General features: G+C 51.0%; 1 protein-coding gene across 5 annotated transcripts in view; it reads left to right on the forward strand.

Moving 5' to 3' along the window:
* PLAT (plasminogen activator, tissue type) overlaps nucleotides 1–22,600 on the forward strand; it is a 249,087-nt gene extending 226,487 nt beyond the window's left edge. For 3 of the 5 annotated variants that reach the window (XM_049704196.1, XM_033415386.2, XM_033415385.2), the window contains 14 exons: nucleotides 10,254–10,349; nucleotides 11,393–11,441; nucleotides 12,472–12,519; nucleotides 13,035–13,172; nucleotides 13,528–13,638; nucleotides 13,950–14,124; nucleotides 14,794–14,885; nucleotides 16,071–16,245; nucleotides 16,688–16,773; nucleotides 17,640–17,835; nucleotides 17,928–18,064; nucleotides 18,202–18,342; nucleotides 19,204–19,370; nucleotides 21,766–22,600. In XM_049704196.1, the coding sequence (XP_049560153.1) occupies nucleotides 10,278–10,349; nucleotides 11,393–11,441; nucleotides 12,472–12,519; nucleotides 13,035–13,172; nucleotides 13,528–13,638; nucleotides 13,950–14,124; nucleotides 14,794–14,885; nucleotides 16,071–16,245; nucleotides 16,688–16,773; nucleotides 17,640–17,835; nucleotides 17,928–18,064; nucleotides 18,202–18,342; nucleotides 19,204–19,370; nucleotides 21,766–21,924 (1,746 nt within the window). In that variant the 5' untranslated portion in view covers nucleotides 10,254–10,277 and the 3' untranslated portion in view covers nucleotides 21,925–22,600. The other 2 variants (XM_033415387.2, XM_033415388.2) reach the window with 2 other exon arrangements.
* Nucleotides 22,601–23,475: the final 875 nt, after the last annotated feature.

Genomic DNA, 23,475 nt, shown 5'->3' on the forward strand with positions numbered 1-23,475 from the left:
GGAAACTGAGGCTGGGCTGGGCAGTGAGTGAGTTGCCCACAGAGGATTCACCGGGAGGGAAGTGCTGGGTGGGAGGGAAGTGCTGGGCGGGAGAAGTGGATGACAGTCCCAGGGAGGCCTCTGATCTCCCCCCTCGTCCCCCACCTCCACGGCAGGTTTTTTGCCTGGGGTGCAAGGGGTGGGGCTGTTGGAGGACTTTTCGATTACAGGGGAAAATAACAGCAGTGTCTTCTATTCCCAGAGCACTCTGCAGGGACCATAGGAGGCTCTCTAGGCTTTCAGTGCTATTATCTTTATTTTCTTAACCTCCCAAGGAGGGAGGGTAGGAGGGCAAAGGGAAAGGAAGGAGCTCTCAGGTAACTGAGGACAAACTCAAGCCCAAAGCCGTGTGGTAGTGATGACTGATGTGGATAGCAATGGTGGTCTCCTGCAGCAGCTGGTAGATGACAGAAAAAAATTACGTGTGTGTGTGTGTATATGTGTGCAATCCCATGAAGAAATTCTGAAACACAACCGTTAAGTGGAATTCCCTCAAAAGGACCTCCTAGCAATTCTTGCCAGTGGACAGGAGACTCATCCCGGGATCTAGACACTGACTGGTCCAGAATCAATAGATGACGGTCAGACTGCGCTGCCGGGTAAGTGCTTCCTGTGAGAGCAAAGCCAGATGGGGCACACAGCAGAGACGCCGTGAATATAGAAATAGAAATAGCTCCATCCTACCCATCAACTGATTCCACCTAAAACGTTCTCAGAGACACCAGCCTTGAATCGCTCTTGTCACGAGCAGGTGACAGGCTGCTCTCTGCCTGAATGGCGCAGTCTCTGTGCAGACTCTCCAGGACCATCTCAGTTTATTGTGTGGATCCCCATATGAGAGTCTCCCAGTGATGCTGCTGCTCTCAGGTGCTTCTGCACCAGCCTGGAAAAGTTCCTGCTTCGAGGGGAAGATAAATGATCCCGTTACTAGTTTTTGCTCATGGAGGCGGAACTCTTGCACCTGGGGACCTAGCATGTTGGTGAGCAGAGCTGGTGATCAGTATATTTCAAATGATTGTAACAAGCAACCCAGCCACACCCCTGGTGGTGTGACTTGAAGCCACCATCACCATGTAAGGCTTTTGTAAATGGGTAGCCAGCACCACAGAGCATCTGGGGAAGGTACAGCCCAGGTGGGGTCTGTCACTAATCCACCTACAGGAGCTCCTCTGGGCCTGGGGTTTTACAGCAGTGTCAGGGGCCCTTTGGCTAGATGATCATTTGGGAGGAGCAGTGCTGGCTTTAGATCTTCCGAAGCTTCCAGAGCTTGGGCAGGTTATTTGGATCAGAGGTTGAGGTGGCAGCATGATTCATGGCATTGATAGTGGGCTTAGTTCTGGTCAAAATTCAAAATCCACGTGCTTCTCTGAATACCGAGTATCTGGTGGGGAGGGAACATTTGGGTTTTGAGCTAAAGTGTTCAGTTTTGATGACTCTTTGGCATCTGCAGTCTCAGAGTAAAATTCCTATTTTCTATGAGTGATTTTCCGCTCTGTTCTGATAAGATGGCCATCAATGAGTGACCAGAATATTCTGTCCATTCCTTCTCTGGGCCATTTGCTTTGCACAGAGAAAAATTCTGTCGCTAGTTTCAGGTGGTAAACCTCACCCCAGTCGACCAGCTCACAAAACCAAGTGGTGAGTCTCCAGTGAAGCCAGATAAAAAGCGAGGATGCTTTAGACTCACGGAAAGTTCCAGCTAGAAAGAATCCTCAAGACCGTCTGCCCTGGCTCAACCCCAAGTCCAGCTACGTGGTCTCCTGCTATTGGCTTAGGTGTCTACTTACATATAAGGACAGCACATTCTCTTAGTGAGATTTTGTGCATTTTACATTCCACTTTCCTTCCTGGGAAAAAGACTTCTGTAGAAGGGTGTAGAGGGAAAGATAAGCCTTTTGATCGCCTGAAAGTTAAGACCTCTGATGAAGGGAAAAGGAACCAGGTGCTGAGTCCATAGCAGGCATTTCATAAACAGTTTTTGAAGGCACGACTCAGGCAAGCTCTGGTTCTGATCGTGATTCCCCAGGAAGTGCTAGCGGCTGTTCTTCCTGTGGAACTGATACAGTCAAGGGTCCTTAGCAGCTGCCCACACCGTCCACACCAATGGCCATGATCTGGAAGGGGAGTCTTGGCCGTGGGCTCAGCTGAGCTGCACAGGAGGGCTACGTGACGCTCCTGATACATGCACAGTGGCTTGGAGAGGTTTGGCCTGATTCCACCTGGAGCCTCTGACAGACCATTTCAAGGTCAGGCTGAACCCAGATACTAGGAGATCTTTGTATTAAGAGCCTTTTTTGTTTCTTATAGAGTCGCAAGGATTCCTTTAACTTACAATTAGACATTAGGGAATCCAAGTTGAACTCCTCCCCCAAGGCCCCTACATTCCTAGGACTCTCGGGCTGTCCAAGCCGCACTTCCTCCTAGGGACACCCTCCAAGGGAGAGCCTGGGGTGTGTGACTCAGACTCCTTTGCCCAAAGAAAGGTGTCCGTGCCGGAGATTAAGAGGCTCTGGCTGCCTGCTGCCACTACCCGGGACCCCAAACATTGGGCCCGTCTTGGGCCAGCAACACCTCTCCAGTGCCTGGCTCACTCCTGCCTTTGTTCGACAAACAGCTTATGTAGTGTCCATTCCAGAAAGCCCACTTCGACCAGCGCCCACCTCAACAAGGGTGACCTGCATCCCCTCCTTCACATCCCAGCAGGACCCCTTCTTCCTCTGTGTGCCCACCTTCCACCCACCCGACCCCCGCATGTCACAGCGCCGATCTGTGTGGTGTGCTTGTCTAGTTACTCGTCTGTCCCCTTCCTAGACTATGAGGTTTTGTGGATGGAGCGCGTGTGTCTATACCGCAGAGCCCGTGCCTGGTGCATGGTTGGTGCTCAGGTTACACAGAGTAAATCACCTGTGAATTCAGGAAGAGAGGAAACCAGAATGAGCCGGGGCTTGGGTCAAGGTGGATGGGATGGGGGATCGGATGGCACCCAGGAGGCTCGCAGGCCCCTTGGTTAGAGGCCTCTAACGGGGGGAGGCGGGGAGGGGCTCGGCAGGACGCTAAACCCGGTATCCTACTATGAATAATGTAGAACAGAAAGCCCACCAATACCTGGTCTCTGCTGGTTATTCACATGTGGTCACAAAAGAGGAATTTGTTTTATTTTGCAGCAAGAGCCAGTCTCTGCCACCTGGGCTGCAGAGAGAAAGGGGAGATCTGGTTTGGTTTTGTTTTGTTTTCTGAGAAGCTCCAGTTTCCTTATTTTTCTTGCCTAGTGTCTCTGGTTTTCAAACATTTGCACGGTCTGCATCAGACAGCCCTTATCAGTACTGAGGGCCTGACCTTCCAGCTGCCTCGGCCACGAACTCCACCTTCCTCTCAGAGGCCAGAGTGGCCCTGGCGTGTGTGGTGTAAGTAGGCCTGGGAAAGGTGAACAAAAAAACAGATTGAAAATCGGATAAAAGACATCACCCCATGATCCAGGAAATAAGGGCTCCAGTTAATACTGATCTGTGCACATAGCTGAAGGGCATGAAACTTGACTTCAGTCGTAAAGAATCCAGTTACAGGTTATCGCAAGATCTCCAGATAATGTAGGAGACAGGACTTGGTATTAACACTTGAACTTGATGATGACCCCATAGAACTTGGCTTCCCTTCTAGTCAACGTTCCAAGCAGAAGCTGTGAACTTTGGCGCTCCCCCGTCCAAAGGGCGCTCCTGGCAGTAAGTATTGTACAGCTAACTGCTGTGCGCAGGCCAGCAACTGGGGGCTTTACCTGCTTCTGCGCTAATTGTCATCACAGTGGGGCAGGGTGGAAAGGACTAGCCCATTAGAAAACCGGGAACCACATACAGCCTGTAAGCGGTGGTTAGAGTTTGAACTAAGGCCCCAGAGGCTATGCTCCCAGCATTCCAGCCAGCAGCTCCTCTCCACAGCAACTCTGAGCACATTAACAACACGACAGTCCAGCATCAGGACCCAGTAAGAGTCGTGGAAAGAGCGACTGTTGGGTTTTCGGTAGAACCGGGTGTCTGGAGACCCTACTCCTCCCTTTACAAGACGTGTCACGTCAGAGCAAGTTCCTTATACTTTTTTGAAGTTCAATTCTCTCATCCACAAACATGAGATAACAATATTGACTTAAATGATTCAATGGATGCGTGGCAGGGGGTCACAGCTCCCGTACCAGATGAGTAAGTGGCATTCATCCACACGCATTTCTCAAAAATGTGCTATCACAGTCACTTTCATGTGAGCCTCATAAAATGTGGACGGAGTTCCGCATGTAGCAATACAAGGAAAGCCCCTGCTAATTTTCTCCTGATTTACGTGTGTTGAAATCTGGAAGGAGACTGAAGGATTATCAAATGATTGCGTATTTCATTCCTTGTAGTGATGCTTGCTTTAGGGAGAGGAAGGAACAGGCAAAACGAGCTCATTGCGGAACAAGATTCTCCCTTAGATTATCGTTCGATTGCAGGTTTGTTGAGATTCAGACTTGGGGATGACATGTCCTTGCACTGACTCGCGAAGTTAGCTTTGCCAGCTGAACCTTCTGTTTTCTTTGCAAGGGTCTAAGTTTATAAGGAAAGGATTTCTTTTGTTTTTACTGTACAGGAGGCAAGATGGACTTCTATTTTCCTAGACCCACAGCTGCACTCCCTGAGTTCCTCCAGATAAGCAGGGTTACCCGGCAGACGGTGGAGAGGTGCTGCAGTGGCAATGCTCAGGACAGATTGTTCTGAGTATGTTGATGTCGTATAAAACTTGGACACAGGTCATGTGCCTATATTTTGAAGATGCTTTGCAGGGAATTCTGCCCTGAGTAACAGTGGAGATGGGAGTGGATGGGAGGTGCCAGGAGAGGATTTTTATCCTACTTACCTCACTGGAATCAATCCAATTAGATAAGAAACAGACTCCTCTCTTTTTCCTTAGCTATAAAGAGTTCTGTTCTGGAAGAGATTGCTTTTTTTTAAAAAATTACTTTTTAAAAAAAATTTTATTGGAGTCTAGTTGATTTACGGTGTTGTGCTAGTTTCAGGTGTCCAGCACAGTGATTCAGTTTATATATATATATATACACACATTCTTTTTCAGATTCTTTTCCCATATAGGTTATTACAGAATATTGAATAGAGTTCCCTGTGCTATACAGTAGGTCCTTATTAGTTATCTATTGATATTTTATATATAGTAGTGTGTGTATGCTGATCCCAAGCTCCTAAATTTTCCCTCCCCCCTCCATGTTTCCCCTTTGGTAACCTTAAATTTGTTTTCAAAATCTGTGAGTATGTTTCTGTTTTGTAAATACGTTCATTTATATCATTATTTAAAATTAGATTCCACATATAAGTGATACCATATGGTATCTGTCTTTCGCTGTCTGACTTACTTCACTCAGTATGATCACCTCTAGGGAAAAGCTAAGAATTGCTTCTGTGCTGGCAGTTTTGGGAAATGGTTTTTACTCTGAGAGCATGAGCTCTATAAAAAGCAAGACCTGTATAGGTGGGACCAGAGTTACCAAGCTAACGGCTCTGGCCCCGGGCTCTGACGCTGGTCCAGACACAGGTGTGCTTTTGTGGGAGCTCAACCCCCTTTCCAAAGCCGGCTTCTTCCTCCCATCTCACTTCATCTCTTGCCCTGACGTAGTGACATGCCTTTGCTGTTCCAAGACGTTCTGACCTACCGTTTCTTTTCTGATTTGTTGGCATCCCTCCTGGCATGCTGGTTGCCTGGGGCGGGAGGAGGGGAGGGCAGGGCGGGGAAGCTGTTGTTTGTCTTAAGGTCCTGAGTCATTTTGGAGTATTGGTGTCCTTGGAGACGGACTTTCTCTTACTCAGATTTCCAGAGAGAAGCTTTGCAAAGCAATAACATCCCAAGAATCCTCTTTACCAAAGATTAAGGTAGCAAACCTTGCACACTGGTGCAAAATTTGATAACAGTTTCAATTTACCTTCATCTTTCCCTTGCAATTTCCACGGGCCTCCAGCTTGCTCACGTTTCTGCCTTTTTCTTGCTGCCAAAAGTAGACACTGCAAGTCCTCAAGTTCTTTGACTTCCGGGCAATTGCACTCCTCGTACCTAGAATCACAGAACTCGATTGATTGACTGCATTGGTCCAGACCTTTATTGCAGGTCACGTTATGGGACGTGGTTGAGTGTTTCCATGAAAGTACTTATCCGCACGTATAAATGTTTCACAGGTCACACAGCGTCTGTTCTCACAATAGAAACCACAGAATGTCAGCCCTGGAGGAAGCCTTGAGAGTCTAGCCCTCTTGGTTTTGCATCCCTGGGAGCAGATTTGATGTCTCAAAATATAGATGCTTTTTGGAAGGGCAGCACATTAATTTTTATGCAGTCACACCATATGCGAATGAGCGTATCTGTTCTTTTCCTAAGAGCAGAAATTTCTAGGGGCAGATGGACAGAACGGGTCATTGCAAAGGACAGTGAAAGACCCTGAGGACAAGCCTCCACGGCATTTCCCCAGACCCTCCCTCTGGCTGTCCTGCTGCCATTCCCATGGCCTCACCCCACCCAGACTCTAGCCGTTACAAACTGCTGCCCATCAATCAGCATTCCCCGTGTCACCACTGCAGAAAGGAACCCTGTGCTCCTGACTGGCGTGATTAGTTTCCCAGCCACAGTGGCACCCTCAGCTCCTGGAGACTAACCTTCCTCCCTGGTTACCACACCATTGTTCTTCCCTGGAGCAGTCATCATTCACAGTTGTTCAGAGGTCAGAGAACAGAGTCACTTTGTCTCTGCAGCCAAGCAGGATCCAGCACTGCTTCTAGGCAGGTCGGGGGTCGCCCTGGAGGCAGAGGTTGCAGGCTGGTCCCACACAAGGATGCCCGCCAGCTCAGCCCACGAATCCAGGCCACGCTTTAGTTGCCATGTGTCCTGATGTTTCTAATTTGCACAGATTCTTTGTCAACTTGCCAAGCTCTGCATCTACTGAACTCCATCCCCTGAGAGGGTGCCTCTTGCAAATCTACAAAACTTGACTTTATGTGCCAGGGGGAGCTGCCAGGGCTGGGGCTTTGGGAGCGTGGAGACCACGGGCCTTAGAATCATTCCATGCTTCCCGCCGTACAGAGTGATGCTTCCAGTGACTCAGGGATTCTAGTCCCAGAAAAGTCTGTCATTCTCATGGTCTTCTTTTTACTTGTCTTTCCTCCGTTCTTCCCTCCCTCCCTCCCTCCTTCCCTCCTTCCCTCCTTCCCTCCTTCCTTCCTTCTTTCCTTCCTTTCTCCTCTTACTTCCTTACTTTTTTAGTTCTTTGATTCTGGGAAACTATTAAATACAGCAAAAGGAAAGGAGCACAGAAAAAATTACAAGTCTTGTATTTATAAAATGAATCTCCAAAGGACTTCTTATGCTTATTCCTCAAATCCCCCACTCCTACTGGCCTCACATGGGCAACCGGCGCCTCTCCCTTTGGTGGGAGCTTGCGGTCCAGGGCTGAGGTCCGCCCTGGCATGGACCCCAGGGTCCTGGGTCTGGTCTTCTTTGCTGGGGTCACTTGTTCTTTGTCCAGGCACTGCCCCCAGACCTCCACACCCCCTGCCATCTCTACAAGGCAAAACCAGGACACAGTTTTCCTCCTTCCCTCTCACTCCCTTGTCTTGGGAAGGCACTGCTTGTCTGCAGGCGGGATGACTCATTTCTTTGTCATCCTCTCACCCCACTTGGCCCGTCCAGCTGCTTCCATCCCCTTTGTGCAGTGAGGATGGAGACATCATGTGATTTGTGTGAGGCTCTTAGGCACTGGATCAGCTCCAGGCCCAGCAAGGCCAAACGAAGCAGAGGACTGATAAGGACTGATAGAAGAGAGACAGGCTCCAACTGTCCCAGAGCAGAAGAAAAAATACACTCCTTCTGCTGATTCTTTAGCTGCAAAAGGGTCTGAGGCCATGCAGCTGTTGGAGCCTTTACACTCAGCCCTCAGTGCATCCCTCCCCCCACCTGGCTCCCCTTCCCCCATTTGTCCAGGGAATGCAAATGTCTTAATGCTCCACTTGGCACTTTGCAATTTTCCAGCATCTAGACTTTGCTCCACTTAGGATGACCTTGAGTTCTTGAAATACACGGTAACTTGACGGGCATCCACCGCGTATGAGGGGAATGAACTTGCTGGAAGCCCTGGCTGGTTGGCAGGCGAGACGAAGAATCAAATTCCCTGTTCGCGGGCTCGTTCATTGTTTGATTCAGAATTTGCTCGTCAAGTCCTGAGAGGGCAGAGCTCTCCCATCGCCAAGGCTTGGCTGAGATAATGCAGCTGGGACAACCTATAAACGTGAAAAATGATTAACAGCAGGAAGAGAGAGGGGGAATGTGTTTAAGAAGACCTATTTTAAAAGGTTATAAGTACTGGGTTAAAATTAAGAAGGGGAATTGAAGAGGAATTTGGGGAAATTTTGACAAAGGGGAAATTCGAGGAACACTGAGCAAGAAATTCTGGAATGATCGCCTGTGATCAGAAGACTCCCCCGTGGGCTCCTGTTCGGATGCCCTTGACCCCCTAGTTCTTCCTTCTGAAACTGCCTGGAACCAGTGTGTCGCAGCAAGCTTCCTGCAATGAGGGAGAAAGGGGCCCCCAAGAAGCGCACACCACCCTGCCCTGCCCGGGACGGGGCCCTGGGCAGCCAGATTGGAACAAAGACCCAGATCCTGGCTTCCTTCTGTTTCCTTCGCAGTAGGGGAGGGGTGTGCTGGCTGGCAGGATGCCCTCTGAGCCTGAGGAAACTCTCTGCCCAGACTGTCCGGCCCCCTCCCCGCCCCCCCCACAGCTCCGTGCCCTCCTCTGCCTGTCACCAGCGGCCTCGGAAGGTCACTGGGGCACAGAGCATCTCCCACCATCTCCCTCTATGTTTTCATCCTCGCTCTGAAGGGAGCTTGTGGTTGAGGGGACAGCACCTCCGACAGGAAAGGAGCCCGAGCCAGCGCCAGGGTCAAAGTCCCGGACGTCTCTGAATCCGAGGGACCCTTCAGATGCTTGGGATGTGGGGGAGGGATGGGACCCAGAGTTGTTGTGACTGAGGGGAAGTGAGTCAAGGGAAGAAAAGCCCTGATTTAATTCTTGCGGACGAGGGAGTGAGTGGAGCTGCCAGACCACCAAATAACACCCCAACCGACCAACCCACTTCGGGCTGCTGAGGGTGAGAGCACCGGGGCAAGGCACACGGAACCAAGGATGTGGGTCCAGGAAGATCTGAGTCTGATGACCAAACCAGATGTCTCCTCTCCTGTCTGCAAATCTGCACTTCACGGGCCCCGTCTATAAAAGAGAGGCTGGTTTCCCGATGGAGCCGGGGGGCTGGGGGGGGAGTTGGGGGCGGGAGACTTTCCTTTGTTGGACAAGGAGGCGTGGACGCTCTAAGTGGAAGAGCTCAGGCCGTCTGAGGCAGGCTGGCTCTGAGCTGTGCCAGCAACAAAATTCCTACGGTTTCCTCTAAAAATGTCAGAGCTGAGACATCAGTCAACCCCAGGGCAGCAACTGGGCCCATCTAGTCAACCCCAGGGCAGCAACTCACTTCAAGGGAAACCAGACCAGCACCCTGAGGTCCCAGGCTGCCAAGAAGTGCCAGAGGTGGTCTCAGCCTTCAGCCCACAGAAATGTCTGGGCAAGATCACCTTCCAGCAAGCCATGCCCATCATCAGATGGATGGATAAACAAGATGTGGTCCATGCAGATGGTGGCATATTATCCAGCCTTAAAAAGGAAGGAAATTCTGACCCATGCTACGATACGGATGGCCCTTGAGAGCATTATGCCCAGTGAAATAAGTCAGACCCAAACAGACAAACACTATATAAGCCCATTTATATGAGGTACCTGGAATAGTCATAGTGAGTAGGATGGTGGTTGCCAGGGGAACGGGGAATTCGGGTTTCCCCGGTACAGAGCTTCAGTTTGGGAAGATGAAAGTTTGGAGGTGGACGGTGGTGACGGCTGCACAACAATGTGAAGGAACTTAATGCCACTGAACTTACACTCAGAAACGGTTAAAATGGTAAATTTTGTTATGTGTATTTTACCACAATAAAAAAGGTATACGGTAAGAAGACACCATCCTTCAGACACTTGCCGTGGCCTCTCCTGCCGTGGGCACCGACGCTGGGGGGGACCGGCAGACTCCTGCACTTCGCTCTCCTCTTGGTCCTGTCACATCACACGGTTAAGGTTTCTTCCCCTCTTCTTCCAGAATTTAAGGGACACTGAGGAAACGATGAACGCAGTGAAGAGAGAGATCTTGTGTGTGCTGCTGCTCTGTGGAGCTGTCTTCAGTTCACCCAGCCAGGTGGGTGTGCCCTCCTGTCTGTGCCGGCACACACCTGGACACACACCTGGACACACACCTGGACACACTCCCCTTGGTGGACGGTGCTCGGGATCCAGGCTTCCAGCGGAACCCTAGGCACTCGTTCGGACTTGAGTAAACACTGCCTCTCGATGCCTTCTTTGGGGCTGTTTTTTTGTTTGTTTTTTTGCAGTACGCGGGCCTCTCACTGTTGTGGCCTCTCCCGTTGCGGAGCACAGGCTCCGGACGCGCAGGCTCAGCGGCCATGGCTCACGGGCCCAGCCGCTCCGCGGCATGTGGGATCCTCCCGGACCGGGGCACGAACCCGTGTTCCCTGCATCGGCAGGCGGACTCTCAACCACTGCGCCACCAGGGAAGCCCTTTGGGGCTGTTTTTAAAGGATGTGTCTGAATGAATCCATAAAGTATTTATAAAAGACAGTACAGGTGCTGTGAGCCGTGGAAGCAGGCGAGCTGCCCGTGTACTGTGTACTATCTACTTGGGATGGAAGCTACACAACACACGTGCTCTCTGCAGATGCCTGGCAGCTCAGGGCATCATTCAGGCCACGTGAGCGATGCCCGCACAGCAGGATTTTAGAGAAGGGAGAGTTGGGGCAGCTGTTTGGAGGAGATGGGATTGCAGGGGCCGGAGTGGTGCATGCAACCCCACTAACCCACATGTGCCTATTTTAATTTAAAATTAATTAAAGTTAAATAAAATTTAAAATTCACTTCAGTCACACCACATTTGAAGTGCTCAGTCGTCACATGTGACCAGTGGCTACTGCATCGCACGGCCTGGATGTTAAACATTTCCATCATTCAGAAAGTCCTTTGGGACAGGACTAGTCTAGAAGGGGGGAAAGAATTAGACAGGAAGGCAGGTGATGGACATTCCACCTGGGCCCATTATCTGAGGGGGATACTCTGGGCAGGTGGCCTCTGATTGGTGGGTTGATGGTGGTCTTCTGGTTTGACCACCCTTATTCCTAAGACACCCAGCATGTGCTGACTCTTCCTCTGCCCCTGGTTTCTTTGCAGGAAATCCACAGGCGACTCAGGAGAGGAGCCAGATCACACAGAGGTGGAGGTGAGATGTCACTGGGGTGGAGGCAAGTCAGGCTCAAGGTCAGGGTCAGGGTCAGGGTGCTTTAGTCTCCAGGGGGGATTTTTTTCCATGTGACCTGCTTACTCAAAATCCGTGAAGGTGAGACTCTGCTAAGATGCTTTTGTCCTGTCTCGCCATTCACACAGGCTCTGAGGGGACAGGAACAGGTCCTCAAGGGGTCAGGATGCCTGGGAGTCGCTCGCTGCTGGGAGCCTGCAAGCCCAGTGGCACAAAGGAAAACGGATTAGAATGTTACACAGATGAGAACAGAGTCCAGAGAGATGGAATGACTTGCCCAGGGTCACACAGCCGCCAGGCCGCACGGTCCTGGTCCTCCAGGGCCTTTCCCTGGGCTGTGATCCCCACCGCCTCCCACTCCATTCAGCATCTTTGTTAACTAGCTTCTCTGTGTCTCTGTTTCTTCGGTTGGTAACTCAGGGATGACTAACCTGGGTTGCTTCACGGAAGTGCTATGGGAAGACCATCTCTGTGAGGCCGTGTCTAGAGTTGAGACTAGAAACCCAAGGAACGTTCCCACTAGGATCCCAAGAATAAAACGTGCTCACGGCCCAATTGTCTTGACGCTGATCTAAAGAGCTGCAGGCCCCGCTGCAGGTCCCAGATGGTCCCTCCTCCCTCATGACCTACCTCTCTGGGGGCTGGAAGGCTCTGCAACACCCATTTAAGGTGGAAGTTTCCCCAGAGTGAGTCACAGCTTAACTCTCACTGCTTCCGCGGTCGGATAGCACAGTGCTTCCTGCAAACGTACCCTGGCCCCAACGGCCCTCTAAAGGAACAGCAGTATTGTTGACAGTGAACGTACGTCACTGCTTCAATTCATTAAAAGTTAAAGATGTTTTAAGTTTGCATTCTGGGTTGCAAACAGAGAGAGAGAAAAAGGGAAAGTGTATTAATGGGAGTACTTCAACTATTTTCATTATACCAAAGTACTAATGGAAGTAGCAAATTTTCTGCACAGACTAAAATGTCAATTTTCTTTGTTTGGGACCAGAAATGCGTCATCTCAGTGTGGTAATGCTAATGTGGATCAAAAATTCTGGTAGGCAATTGCGTACACGTGCATATTTTTGATGAATTAAAATGAAAAATTAGAGTATTACCTAATAAATGTGTTTTGATAGATAAACTCTTTCAAAACAAGGGCCCATCAGAGGAAAAACAATAAAAGGGGTCTTTTTTATTGTTTTTCATAAGTATATTTCATTGAAACTAAAATAAGGAAATAGTAGAAATACACCATTATATTCTATTATATATTCAAGAAAATAACTGATTTTCATAGGAAATTGAATGTAAAGATCACACAGTCATATGGAAAGTAATATTGGCACTGCCCCCTAATAAACTGAATCTGAAATTGTTTCTGAAAACTGAAAGGGGTCTTTGGTGACAAAATATCGGGCATTTGTTGTCTTCTGGCTGAGAGCAAGGAAGGAATAAAGGACAGATTGTCCCAAAAGTGAGCAGGATTGCCAGGGGTGGGGGTTGGGGTGGGGGTGGCGTCAGTTGGGGGTGAGTCGGGCCCTACAGAGGCCGGCCTGTCTGTCGTTACAGTGACCTGCAGAGACGAGAAAACACAGATGACGTACCTGCAACATGAGTCCTGGCTGCGGCCCCTGCTCAGGGGCAACAGGGTGGAGCACTGCTGGTGCAACGGTGGCCGGGCCCAGTGCCACTCGGTGCCCGTCAACAGTACGTGTCCACCCAAGCCAGGCTGTGAGCCTCGAGTCCAGTCTCACGGCCCCAGCCCTGTCCGTTACGGTCCCGGTCCTGTCTACCCTTCAAATGGGGCTGCAGGCACGCTCTGCCCTAGGCCAAGGTGAAGGTGCCGAGCAGAAAGCATGAGGCCGTGAGCCTCAGTTTGCTCATCTGCAAAGTGGGAGAAGAGTCGTTCAGACTTCGTGGTCGGCTGTGAGGAGGCAATGAGTTCGTTTTTGTGGAGTGCTCAGAATCGTGTGTGCACGTAGACAGCACGCTTCAACTTTGACTCATATCTTCTTGGGCTGCTTGGAAAGTAATTAGGGGTTCCCTTGCTTCCACTTGACAGGTTGCAGCACACCCCGGTGCTTCAATAGGGGGACATGTTGGCAGGCCCTCTATTCCTCAGAGTTTGTCTGCCAGTGCCCTGAAGGGTTCATTGGGAAACGCTGCGAAATAGGTGAGTGATAGGTGGGTGGCTGTGAGACAGGGACCCACCAGGGTGAAATCCCACCTGCAAACCTACCCAGAAAGGAAAGCAAGTGTGCAGTGACGGGGGAAGGATCGGGGTGGGATGGGATGGGTCATCCGAGGGTGGTTAGGGCCTCGGGCACAAGTCTGGAGGCTGGCGTGGTCCCCGTCAGTGGGGTGACCCAGTCACCCAAGCAGCTCAGCAGCTACTGCCTCAGTGGTTTGAGGTGAGACCCCCTTTGGAAACTAAAGGAAAGGAGGATTCACATGGGAGGTGTTGTGTGTCCTGTTTCCCCTCAGATGCCAGCGCCACATGCTACCAGGACCAGGGCATCACCTACAGGGGCACGTGGAGCACAGCGGAGAGTGGGGCCGAGTGCGTCAACTGGAACAGCAGCAGCCTGGCCATGAAGCCCTACAGTGGGCGCAGGCCTGATGCCCTCAGGCTGGGCCTCGGGAATCACAACTACTGCAGGTGAGCGGGCCGCCTTCCCCGCCCTGGAGGGTCTTCTCTGCTGAGAAGCTGCCACAGTCGGGGAAAGACCTGCGTCAACTCTGTCAGGGTTTCCAGAGAAGTTACAGGAGATGTGTATACATAAAGAGATTTATTTTAAGGAGTTGGCTCACGTGTTTGTGGGAGCTGGTAGGTCTGGAATCTGTAGGCAGGCTCCCCAAGTTGGAAACTCAGACGCGAGTCGATACCGCAGTCCTGAGACAGAACTTCTTCTCAGCTTTTGCTCTTAGCGCCTTCAACTGATTAGACGCAGCCCACCCACACTATGGAGGAGAATCTCCTTTACGTAAAGTCTGCTGACTGCAGATGTGAACCACATTGACCCAGCCCTTCCCAGCACCACCTAGGTTGGCGTTTGATCAAACAACGGGGCGCAGTAGCCAAGTTAGCCCATAAAGCTCACCATCACGGTGCCCCCCTTGTCGACGTGGCAGCCACGTGCACCTCTGTAAACCACGCTTAATTTCCAAATAAAGACGATTACAAGGTCATACCTCCACCCAACACGATCTGACTCTCCTGTGTACAACAGACACGTGTAACTCTATCCCCGGAGGAGGTGCAGAGCCCTTGGCCCGAGAGGCGGGCCTCACTCTTCACCTCCCCTGGCCTTCCTGGCTGATTTTTCAGAAACCCAGACCAAGACTTAAAGCCCTGGTGCTACATCTTCAAGGCAGGGAAGTACATCTCCGAGTTCTGCAGCACGCCAGCCTGCGGCAAGGGTAAGTGCCGCTTCCCCATGGCCTCTGTAGCCTCACGGGGTGCGGGAAGGGCCTGGGGGACAGCGCTGACGGTCCTTCTGCAAACAAAGGACTGGGCTGGTAGCTAATCATTTCGGTGTCAGAGGGAAGGAAGTCAAGAGGCTTAGGTCCTCGCCCAAGCTTGGCATCTAACTAGCTGTTTGACCTTGAGCTGATCTCTGCACAGCTCTGACCCTCTGTTTCCTCATCAACAGAGAAGATGGGGCTGTATCGGTGATTTCCAGTCCCTTTGAGAAGGCATGGAGGTTCTCTCTTTTTTGATTAATGGACCTGTTTCTCAAGATTTCTCTCTGTCTCTGTAAAGACTTTTAATGTGAGAAAATTTCCCAGATTGAAAAAACAGTTACAAAAAGGTACTGTGAATTCAGTGGTGCTTTCACAAATGATGATGTTATTTATCACAATAGTAGGGAAAATGTGTTTTAAAGTTCTAAATATACATTTACAAAAATTGTGTACATTCAGTCTACAGGTGACGCTGATATTCCTGTGAATTTAAGGACTCTTTAGAGTAACTCTAAAGCCTCCTCCCCACCCTCCAGCTCGGGTATAAATTGGGAGTCACTGGTCCCGATGACCTTAAAGGTCCCTTGCAACTGTGCTATCTGTGCCTGGTAGTATACTTTGTCAGTTTCATGTGGGGAGAAAAGAGGGTAAAATGGGACAAATACGCAGCATTTGAAGGTTCATACTCTCCCTTCCTTCCCAAGTCCAACAAATCCTTCAGGTCCCTAGCGGACAATATCTGAGAAAACTGGGTCTGCCCACGTGTCCCCCCATTGAAGCACCCAGGTTCCCAGCAGCCTGTCAAGTATACACAAGGAAGCCCCTAACTGCTTTCCAAGCAGCTCCAGGAATAATCCCCGCTAGCTGAACTCAGCACCCTTTCCTGCCGAACCTGAATATCCCTCAGGGTCTCTCTTAACACAGCCATCAAGGAAGCCACAGCCCATGATGGAGGCTGGCACCGGATGGAAGCCACTTACCACCCGTGTGAAAGGGCTTGAAGGACAGAAGAAGGGTGGTGGGCTGCCGGCCTTGGGCGTCCCAGGCCGGTAGCTCTGCTTTAGGCCCTGCTGCAAACCCCACTTGCCTGCTTTAGCATTTAAGTGGCTTTGTTTCAGTTTGAGATTTCCTGTGTTCCAGAAAAAGATGGGGACTGCTACCAGGGGAAAGGGCTGGCTTACCGCGGCACCCGCAGCCTCACCACATCTGGGGCCTCCTGCCTCCCGTGGAGTTCCATGATCCTGATGGGCAAGATTAACACCGCCTGGAAGAGCAACGCGCAGGCCCTGGGCCTGGGCAAGCACAATCACTGCCGGTGCGCAGCGCAGGGTCCGGGGCGTCTGCGCAGAGGGTGGGGTTGGACCGGGATGGGAGGGGTCTGATGCTGAAAGTTACATGAAAGACCCAGTGGGTGGGAGGGAACCATGGATGTGACCCAGCCCAACCTATTCATTTGCACGTGTCGTGAAAAGGAACGTCCTCCAGTTTCTTGACCCAAATCCCATGTTAGAGGGTCTGTCCTCATCTGTGCTGTCCTCACGTGGCCCCTTTGTTCCATCCTAAGAGTCTTCTCCTAGCACAGCTGGGAGATGAAGACGTAATGTTAATGACAGAAGAAAAAAGTTACAGTCATTTCCCTCTGGTGGGGCCTGCGGCTGAGCCCAGCCCGGGGCTCAGGGTCCTCCTTCCCAGCTGGGCAGCCTTCCCCTCTTCCCTGGCTTGTGATGTGATTGGAAACCTTCCCTCCTTATGACTAGGAACCCAGATGGGGACGCCCAGCCTTGGTGCCACGTGCTGAAGGATGGCCAGCTGACGTGGGAGTATTGCGACGTGCCCCAGTGTGGTAAGGCCAGCTGTGGCCACATCCCCGTGCCCAGCCTCATTCCTGACCGTGTCCTCTGCCGCTTCCCGTGTCTTCCAGGCTGCTCTCCCGCCTTCTCCCAGAGCCCAGTTAACAGAGGGGGGACGGGGTTACCCAGAGTGGGTGGAGACCTAGAGAAATGCAAGTTGGCACACTTTGCTAAAAAATGAAACTTTAGAAATCGTCTGAGAACCGATTGTTATTACTCGGTCCCTGTGAACACGCAGATCAGCCAGACTGTTCCTCAGGGCACATAGAGTTTAACTGGGCAGGTAAGACATAAACTACCAGCGAACTCACGACCAAGGTCACGCACGGCGCATCCTCAGCGGGCAGTACCAGTGGGCTGGCAGTATTAGGAAAACTTCGTGCGGGGGCAGGCTGTCCCGTGGGCCTGGAAGGATAGGTTCGGCTGAGTCGATGGGAGAGCAATGGGGTAGACATTCCCCAGGAAGAAGCTGCAATGCCTCATTATTTCTTAAGCCAGGAAGTGGCTGCAGGAAAAAAGTAGAGGTAACAAAGCACCGCAGAAAGACCCCTGGCTACAGAGTCAGGTCGGGGTTCTAATCCAGGTGCCGTTGTGACCTCGGCGAAAAGGTCCCAGCCTCTCTGAGGCTGGGTGCCGTGAGGGTTAAGGATAGTGTCTGTACAGTGCTTAGCTCGTCCTGGATACTCAGCACACGCAGGCTGTGGATTGATTGCCGTGGAGATGGCTCCATCGCTCTGTACAGCCTGCAGAAGTGCATCGGGGGTAGAAACCCGGGTTCCCAGTCAAGACACCAGGATGGGGCTCAGGGACCTCGCCCAGGCCCACAGGTCTGACCCCGGCTCTGCCCTTCCCTCCCCAGTCACCTGTGGCCTGAGACAGTACAAGCAGCCCCAGCTCCGCATCAAAGGAGGCCTCTTCGCGGACATCACCTCCCACCCGTGGCAGGCCGCCATCTTCGTCAGGAACAGGAGGTCCCCAGGAGAGCGGTTTCTGTGTGGGGGGGTCCTGATCAGCTCCTGCTGGGTGCTGTCGGCCGCCCACTGCTTCCAGGAGAGGTAGGAATGAGAACCCGGCGCGCCTGCCTCCTCTCTAAGGCCTTAGACCAGGCCCATTAGAGAAGAGCATCCTCGAGCCGTCTCTCCATCAGGTATCCTCCCAACCATCTCAAGGTGGTCCTGGGCAGGACGTACCGGCTGGTCCCTGGAAAGGAGGAGCAGACGTTTGAAGTAGAAAAATACATCGTCCATAAGGAATTCGATGATGACACTTACAACAATGACGTAGGTAAGATGTCTGGCTCTCCCTGCTGCCGCGGGAACTCCAGACCCACACACATGCAATCCCACCTCCTCCCCCCAGACCCCCGCCCCCTCCCTCCTCTCCCCTGAAATCCTCGCTCTCTTCCTCGCCCCGCCTCCCAGCGCTGCTGCAGCTGAAATCGGACTCACTGACCTGCGCCCTGGAGAGCAACGCTGTCCGCCCCGTCTGCCTCCCAGACGCCGGCCTGCAGCTGCCGGACTGGACAGAGTGCGAGCTGTCTGGCTACGGGAAGCACGAGGCCTGTGAGTGGGAGGACATCTCGGCCCCATTCTGCCCATCTGGGGGTGGACCGGAGCACATGTGCTGACCAGAGAGAGGAAAAAGCAGCCCCATGAGTTTCCACCCTCGGGACAGGCACCGCCGCCGTGTCTGTGACCGTGAGGGCAAGTTCCTGTCTAGCGAGGCCCCAGCGTCTGCCCTCCCAGCCTCACAGGATGGCCGTGCAGGTCAAGAGGGGTCTGAGTAGCACAAGGGTTTTAAGAGCCTAAGATTTCAAGGACGTTCTGATAAGAAGTGGAGTGAGCTTAGTTAAGGGTGGGGTGCCTGGACTCTGCCGTCGGGTAGCCCTGAGCTCAAATCCTTGCCCTGCACCTTGCAAGCAGTGTGATCCAGACATGGATTTTTATTTCATGATGCTCCAAGCCTCCGTTTACTCAGTGGCAAGAAAAGGATAGATTATGGGGTTTAAATGAGATATTAGGTTAAGCCAGTGGTTCTCAACTGGGGTGATCTTGCCCCTCAGGAAACACTTGGCGATGTCAGTTATTGTGACAACTCAGGATGGAGGTTTATACCAGCCTTTAGTGAGTAGAAGCCAAGGATGCTGCCGACCATCTACAACGCACGGGACAGCCCCCTGCAAAAACATTATCTGGCCCCAACGTCCCTCGTGCCGCTGTCGAGAAACCCTGGGTGAAACTCTATGAAACTCTTGTTTCTGTAGGTCAAAAGAAGAAAATATTGGCCATTTCATAGGATTCAACTTAATACGTGTAAAAGGTTGATAAATGTTAGCTCTTATTGGAAAGTTTGGCTTTCTCTTTCCAAAAGGTTTATAAATTACTTTCCCTAAAACCACAAGACGCCTTCCTCCTCTGTTTCAGCTTCTCCATTCTATTCCGAGCGCCTGAAGGAGGCCCATGTCAGGCTGTATCCATCCAGCCGCTGCACTTCCCAGTATTTGTTTAACAGGGCTGTCACCAACAACATGCTGTGTGCCGGAGACACACGAAGCGGTGGGGACCAAGCAAACCTGCATGACGCCTGCCAGGTAAACACGAGCCTCTCTCCTCCCCTGAGCCTCCCCCTCCAAGGGCAGAAATGCTCCTTGGCCGACAGGTTCTTAACCAAGAAAAAAAGTGATAGCCAGAAAGCAGTGATTCATCTCAGTGAGGTGCTGGGGATCTAGACGAGGACCTCAGAGAATAAAGCAACTGGAGCAAGATCAAAGTCACCCAAACTCAGGGCTTCCCTGGTGGCGCAGTGGTTGAGAGTCCGCCTGCCGATGCAGGGGACACGGGTTCGTGCCCCGGTCCGGGAAGATCCCACATGCCGCGGAGCAGCTGGGCCCGTGAGCCACGGCCACTGAGCCTGCGCGCCCGGAGCCTGTGCTCCGCAACGGGAGGGGCCACAACAGTGAGAGGCCCGCGTACCGCAAAAAAAAAAAAAAAGTCACCCAAACTCAAGAAATCTAAGCTGCAGGAAATTTCCCCAGTGTCTGCACCAGAACCACCACCTGGTACAGGATTTCCTGTAAGCCCAGGCAATTAAATACTATCAAAGTGATGGATAAAGCAACACAAATTAAGACATCTTTGTCTTCTGTGGGTGCTGGGGAACTGGAGTCCATTGTGTAGAGGGGGAAGTCGGAATGGCACCTTCCCGGGAAGTAGGACACAGATGATTTATGAGATAAGTTTTAGGAACTCAAGTTCAGCCCTCAGATGAGGGTTTTCCCCTGGGAAAGCACACTCTTTGGGGGTCTCTGTGTTAGCATCCCTATCAGAGCTAGTATGTACTTGTATTTCATGATAACTGGGTGTAAGACACAGACCAACCTGTGTACTTAGGACCTAAATAGAGCCAAGGAGCCGTCCATGCTGGGCTGTTTTCGTGCCCACAGTGGGCCGGGCTCCCCACTGAGGCTGGGGAGGAGGGGATAGAGACAGCAGGGCCGGGCTCTTGTACTGAGGACTGTAGGCTTAGTTCTCATGTGGAGACCACACCAGCATCCCCCCTGCTTGGCTCCTTGACAGCCTCTGGTCCCTCTCTGAAAGGTTTTTTCAGACACCTCCACCACCTAGCTCGACAGTCACAAAAGGTTCTCTGCAAGAGGAAACCGTGATCTATCAGCTAGTGTTGCCCACAGGGTGCGTGGCCTCCTTAATCAATGGAAATTGATCAGAGGCCTGACAAGAAATTCAGGCAAGGCTTTACTGGGGCCCTGCAGCTGCAGGGGGAAGCGAGAACAAACAGCAGGTTCCCTTGCTTGCGTGCGAGCTGGTCCCTTATAGGAGGAGAGGGTAGGGTCGGGTCCCAGGGTTGGGCAGGAGGGGGTGCTTAGGTGGTCTGCCCACCCCTTAGGTGGTGTTTTGTGCAGGGGGCATGTGTAGTACCCTGCTTTTGCTCCCGGCTCTTCATAAGTGGCAACTGAGTTTTTTGGTCTTTTGTATCTTTTGTCTATAATTTGCCCCAGCTAATATGCACACAGCTATTTTTAGTCCCATACAGTTTCTTTGTATTTTGTTGCTCCAGCAGAGGTGTATCCAGGTGCAAGCATTGCAGCAAAGGGTCCCAGGTCCCAGCCTGTCTCACTAGCAGCAAGTTAAAAACGAAACCAGAAATCATTTCGATTCAATATGACAACAGCTAACAATTACCAGGAGTTTTACTAAATGCCACACATTGTTCTCAGAGCTTTTCAAACTTTCTCTCAATTAATTCCCATAACCTTACAAGGGAGGCAGTATGATTTCTATTTTAGATTATTATTATTCAGTATCATTCAGGTAAGAATACTGAAGCCCAGTTAGACTGAGGCTGCACAGCTAGTAAGTGGTGGAGTTACAGCCTGGGTGGGGACCTGAAATGTACAAGAAATGGTCTCAATTCCGCTTTACCAGGTAGCTACAACCTGATTCTGTAAAGGCCCAAGGTCACGGAGATAAAATTTCCCTCCCCGAACTGAGCACTTTGAAGAATACATAGGAAGGGCTTCCCTGGTGGCGCAGTGGTTAAGAATCCGCTTGCCAATGCAGGGGACACAGGTTCAAGCCCTGGTCCGGGATGATCCCACATGCCGCAGAGCAACTAAGCCCATGCGCCACAACTACTGAACCTGTGCTCTAGAGCCCGTGAGCCACATCTACTGAGCCCACGTGCCACAACTATTGAAGCCCGCATGCCTAGAGCCCATGCTCCGCAACACGAGAAGCTACTGCAGTGAGAGGCCCACGCACCGCAACGAAGAGTAGCCCCCGCTTGCTGCAGCTAGAGAGCCCATGCGCAGCAACAAAGACCCAACGCAGCCAAAATAAATAAAAGTAAAATAAATAAATTTATTTAAAAAAAAAAAGAGTACATAGGAACACTACAAGCATTCACCCTAACCTCCCCCCAAAGAGTCTGCATTTTTGCAAAGAGCTGACCTGTTCTCCCTTCTGCAGGGTGACTCGGGCGGCCCCCTGGTGTGTATGAAGGACGAGCACATGATCTTGGTCGGCATCATCAGCTGGGGCCTCGGCTGCGGCCAGAAGGGCGTTCCGGGCGTGTACACCAAGGTTACTAATTACCTGGACTGGGTTCGGGACAACACACGACCATGACCAGGGGCACCGGTTCCCTGCATCACGGAGACCCTGTTTCTTTCACCTCCGAGGATGCACTGCGGCGGGGGCTTCTTCACGCAGCACAAGTCGGGGAGGATGGATTTCCTTAGGTACTTTCCGTTTTGGAAGTTTTCGGGGCTTCAGGTCTGAAACATACTCTGTCAGATGGGAAGAGGGGTAAACGCCAGCCCCTCCTGGAATCCCAGTCCCCGAGGCAGAAGCCCACCTCCTCTGTCCACGTGAGCAGCTTTAGAAACGGGACCGCAAAGGTGAAAGCGTGTCTCAGTAGGCAAAGATAACTGGATCCTTCAGGAAAGAAGGGTTAGAAATATTCTATTAGGAATAGAATGTCTATTTCTAGTCACAGGGAAGGCCAGCAGGAGCCTCCTCATAAGGGACGGGCTGGCTGGCCAGATTACGTGCCTCAAATCCAGCCTTCAAATCAAGTGTCAGGGTTTCCCTTTCTCCGGCTATACCTCTTGGAAGGAATCCTGTTGTGTAGAGTGTACTTCTTTTTTCTTTATAAATTTCATCATAGGACAGGAGACATGTATCATTTTAATAACTAATAAACTAGGCTCTAGCATATTTATATCAGTTCATTTTTGTTTATACTGTTGGCACACCTGTATGATACTGTACTGGAATAATAAATTGATATATTTTTCACATATTTTCTACGAATCAGAGTGGAATCGTTCTGTTACATGCAGTATCCGACAGCTTTTATTCATGTTACTTGTGTCCACGTTCTTTGACTCGTTGGAAATATTTCCTTTCATTCATTCAGAATAGTTGCGGCATACAAGGCCCTGTGCCGGGTGATGTAAATGGTACAGAGGGGGAAGAAAGGAGCTCTTGGTTTGACAGGAAGATAGGGATTTAGGGAAATAAGAAGGCTGAATGGAGATGGACCACAAAATAGCAGACAAAGTTTTACTGAAATTCAGCTGCAGGAAGGACTCAAGAATCTTTGAATTCTTGAGATGCAAGAGGGAGGAGATTATATGTATATGTACAGCTGATTCACTTTTTGTTATAAAATAAAAAAAGAGGCTTCCTTGGTGGCGTAGTGGTTGAGAGTCCGCCTGCCGATGCAGGGGACATGGGTTCGTACCCTGGTCCGGGAAGATCCCACATGCCGCGGAGCGGCTGGGCCCGTGAGCCACGGCCGCTGAGCCTGTGCATCTGGAGCCTGTGCTCCGCAATGGGAGAGGCCACAACACTGAGAGGCCCGCGTACCGCAAAAAATAAAAATAAAAAGAAAAGAAAAATTGAAAAAAAGAATCTTAAGGAAAAAATAGAATTAGGTAGGCTTTTCAAAAACTGGGCAAGATTTGGGCTGGTGGAGAGGGGTGGGAAAGGCATTCATTTTTTAAATTTTTTTGAAATTCTGTTTTATTAAAGTACAGTTGATTTACAATGTTGTTAATTTCTACTGCACAGCAAAGGGATTCAGTTATACATACATACACGTTCTTTTTCATATTCTTTTCCATTGTGGTTTGTCATAGGATATTGAATATAGTTCCTGAGGCAAGGAATATC

The sequence above is a fragment of the Orcinus orca genome, chromosome 21 (assembly GCF_937001465.1).
Source record: "Orcinus orca chromosome 21, mOrcOrc1.1, whole genome shotgun sequence".
Taxonomy (NCBI): domain Eukaryota; kingdom Metazoa; phylum Chordata; class Mammalia; order Artiodactyla; family Delphinidae; genus Orcinus; species Orcinus orca.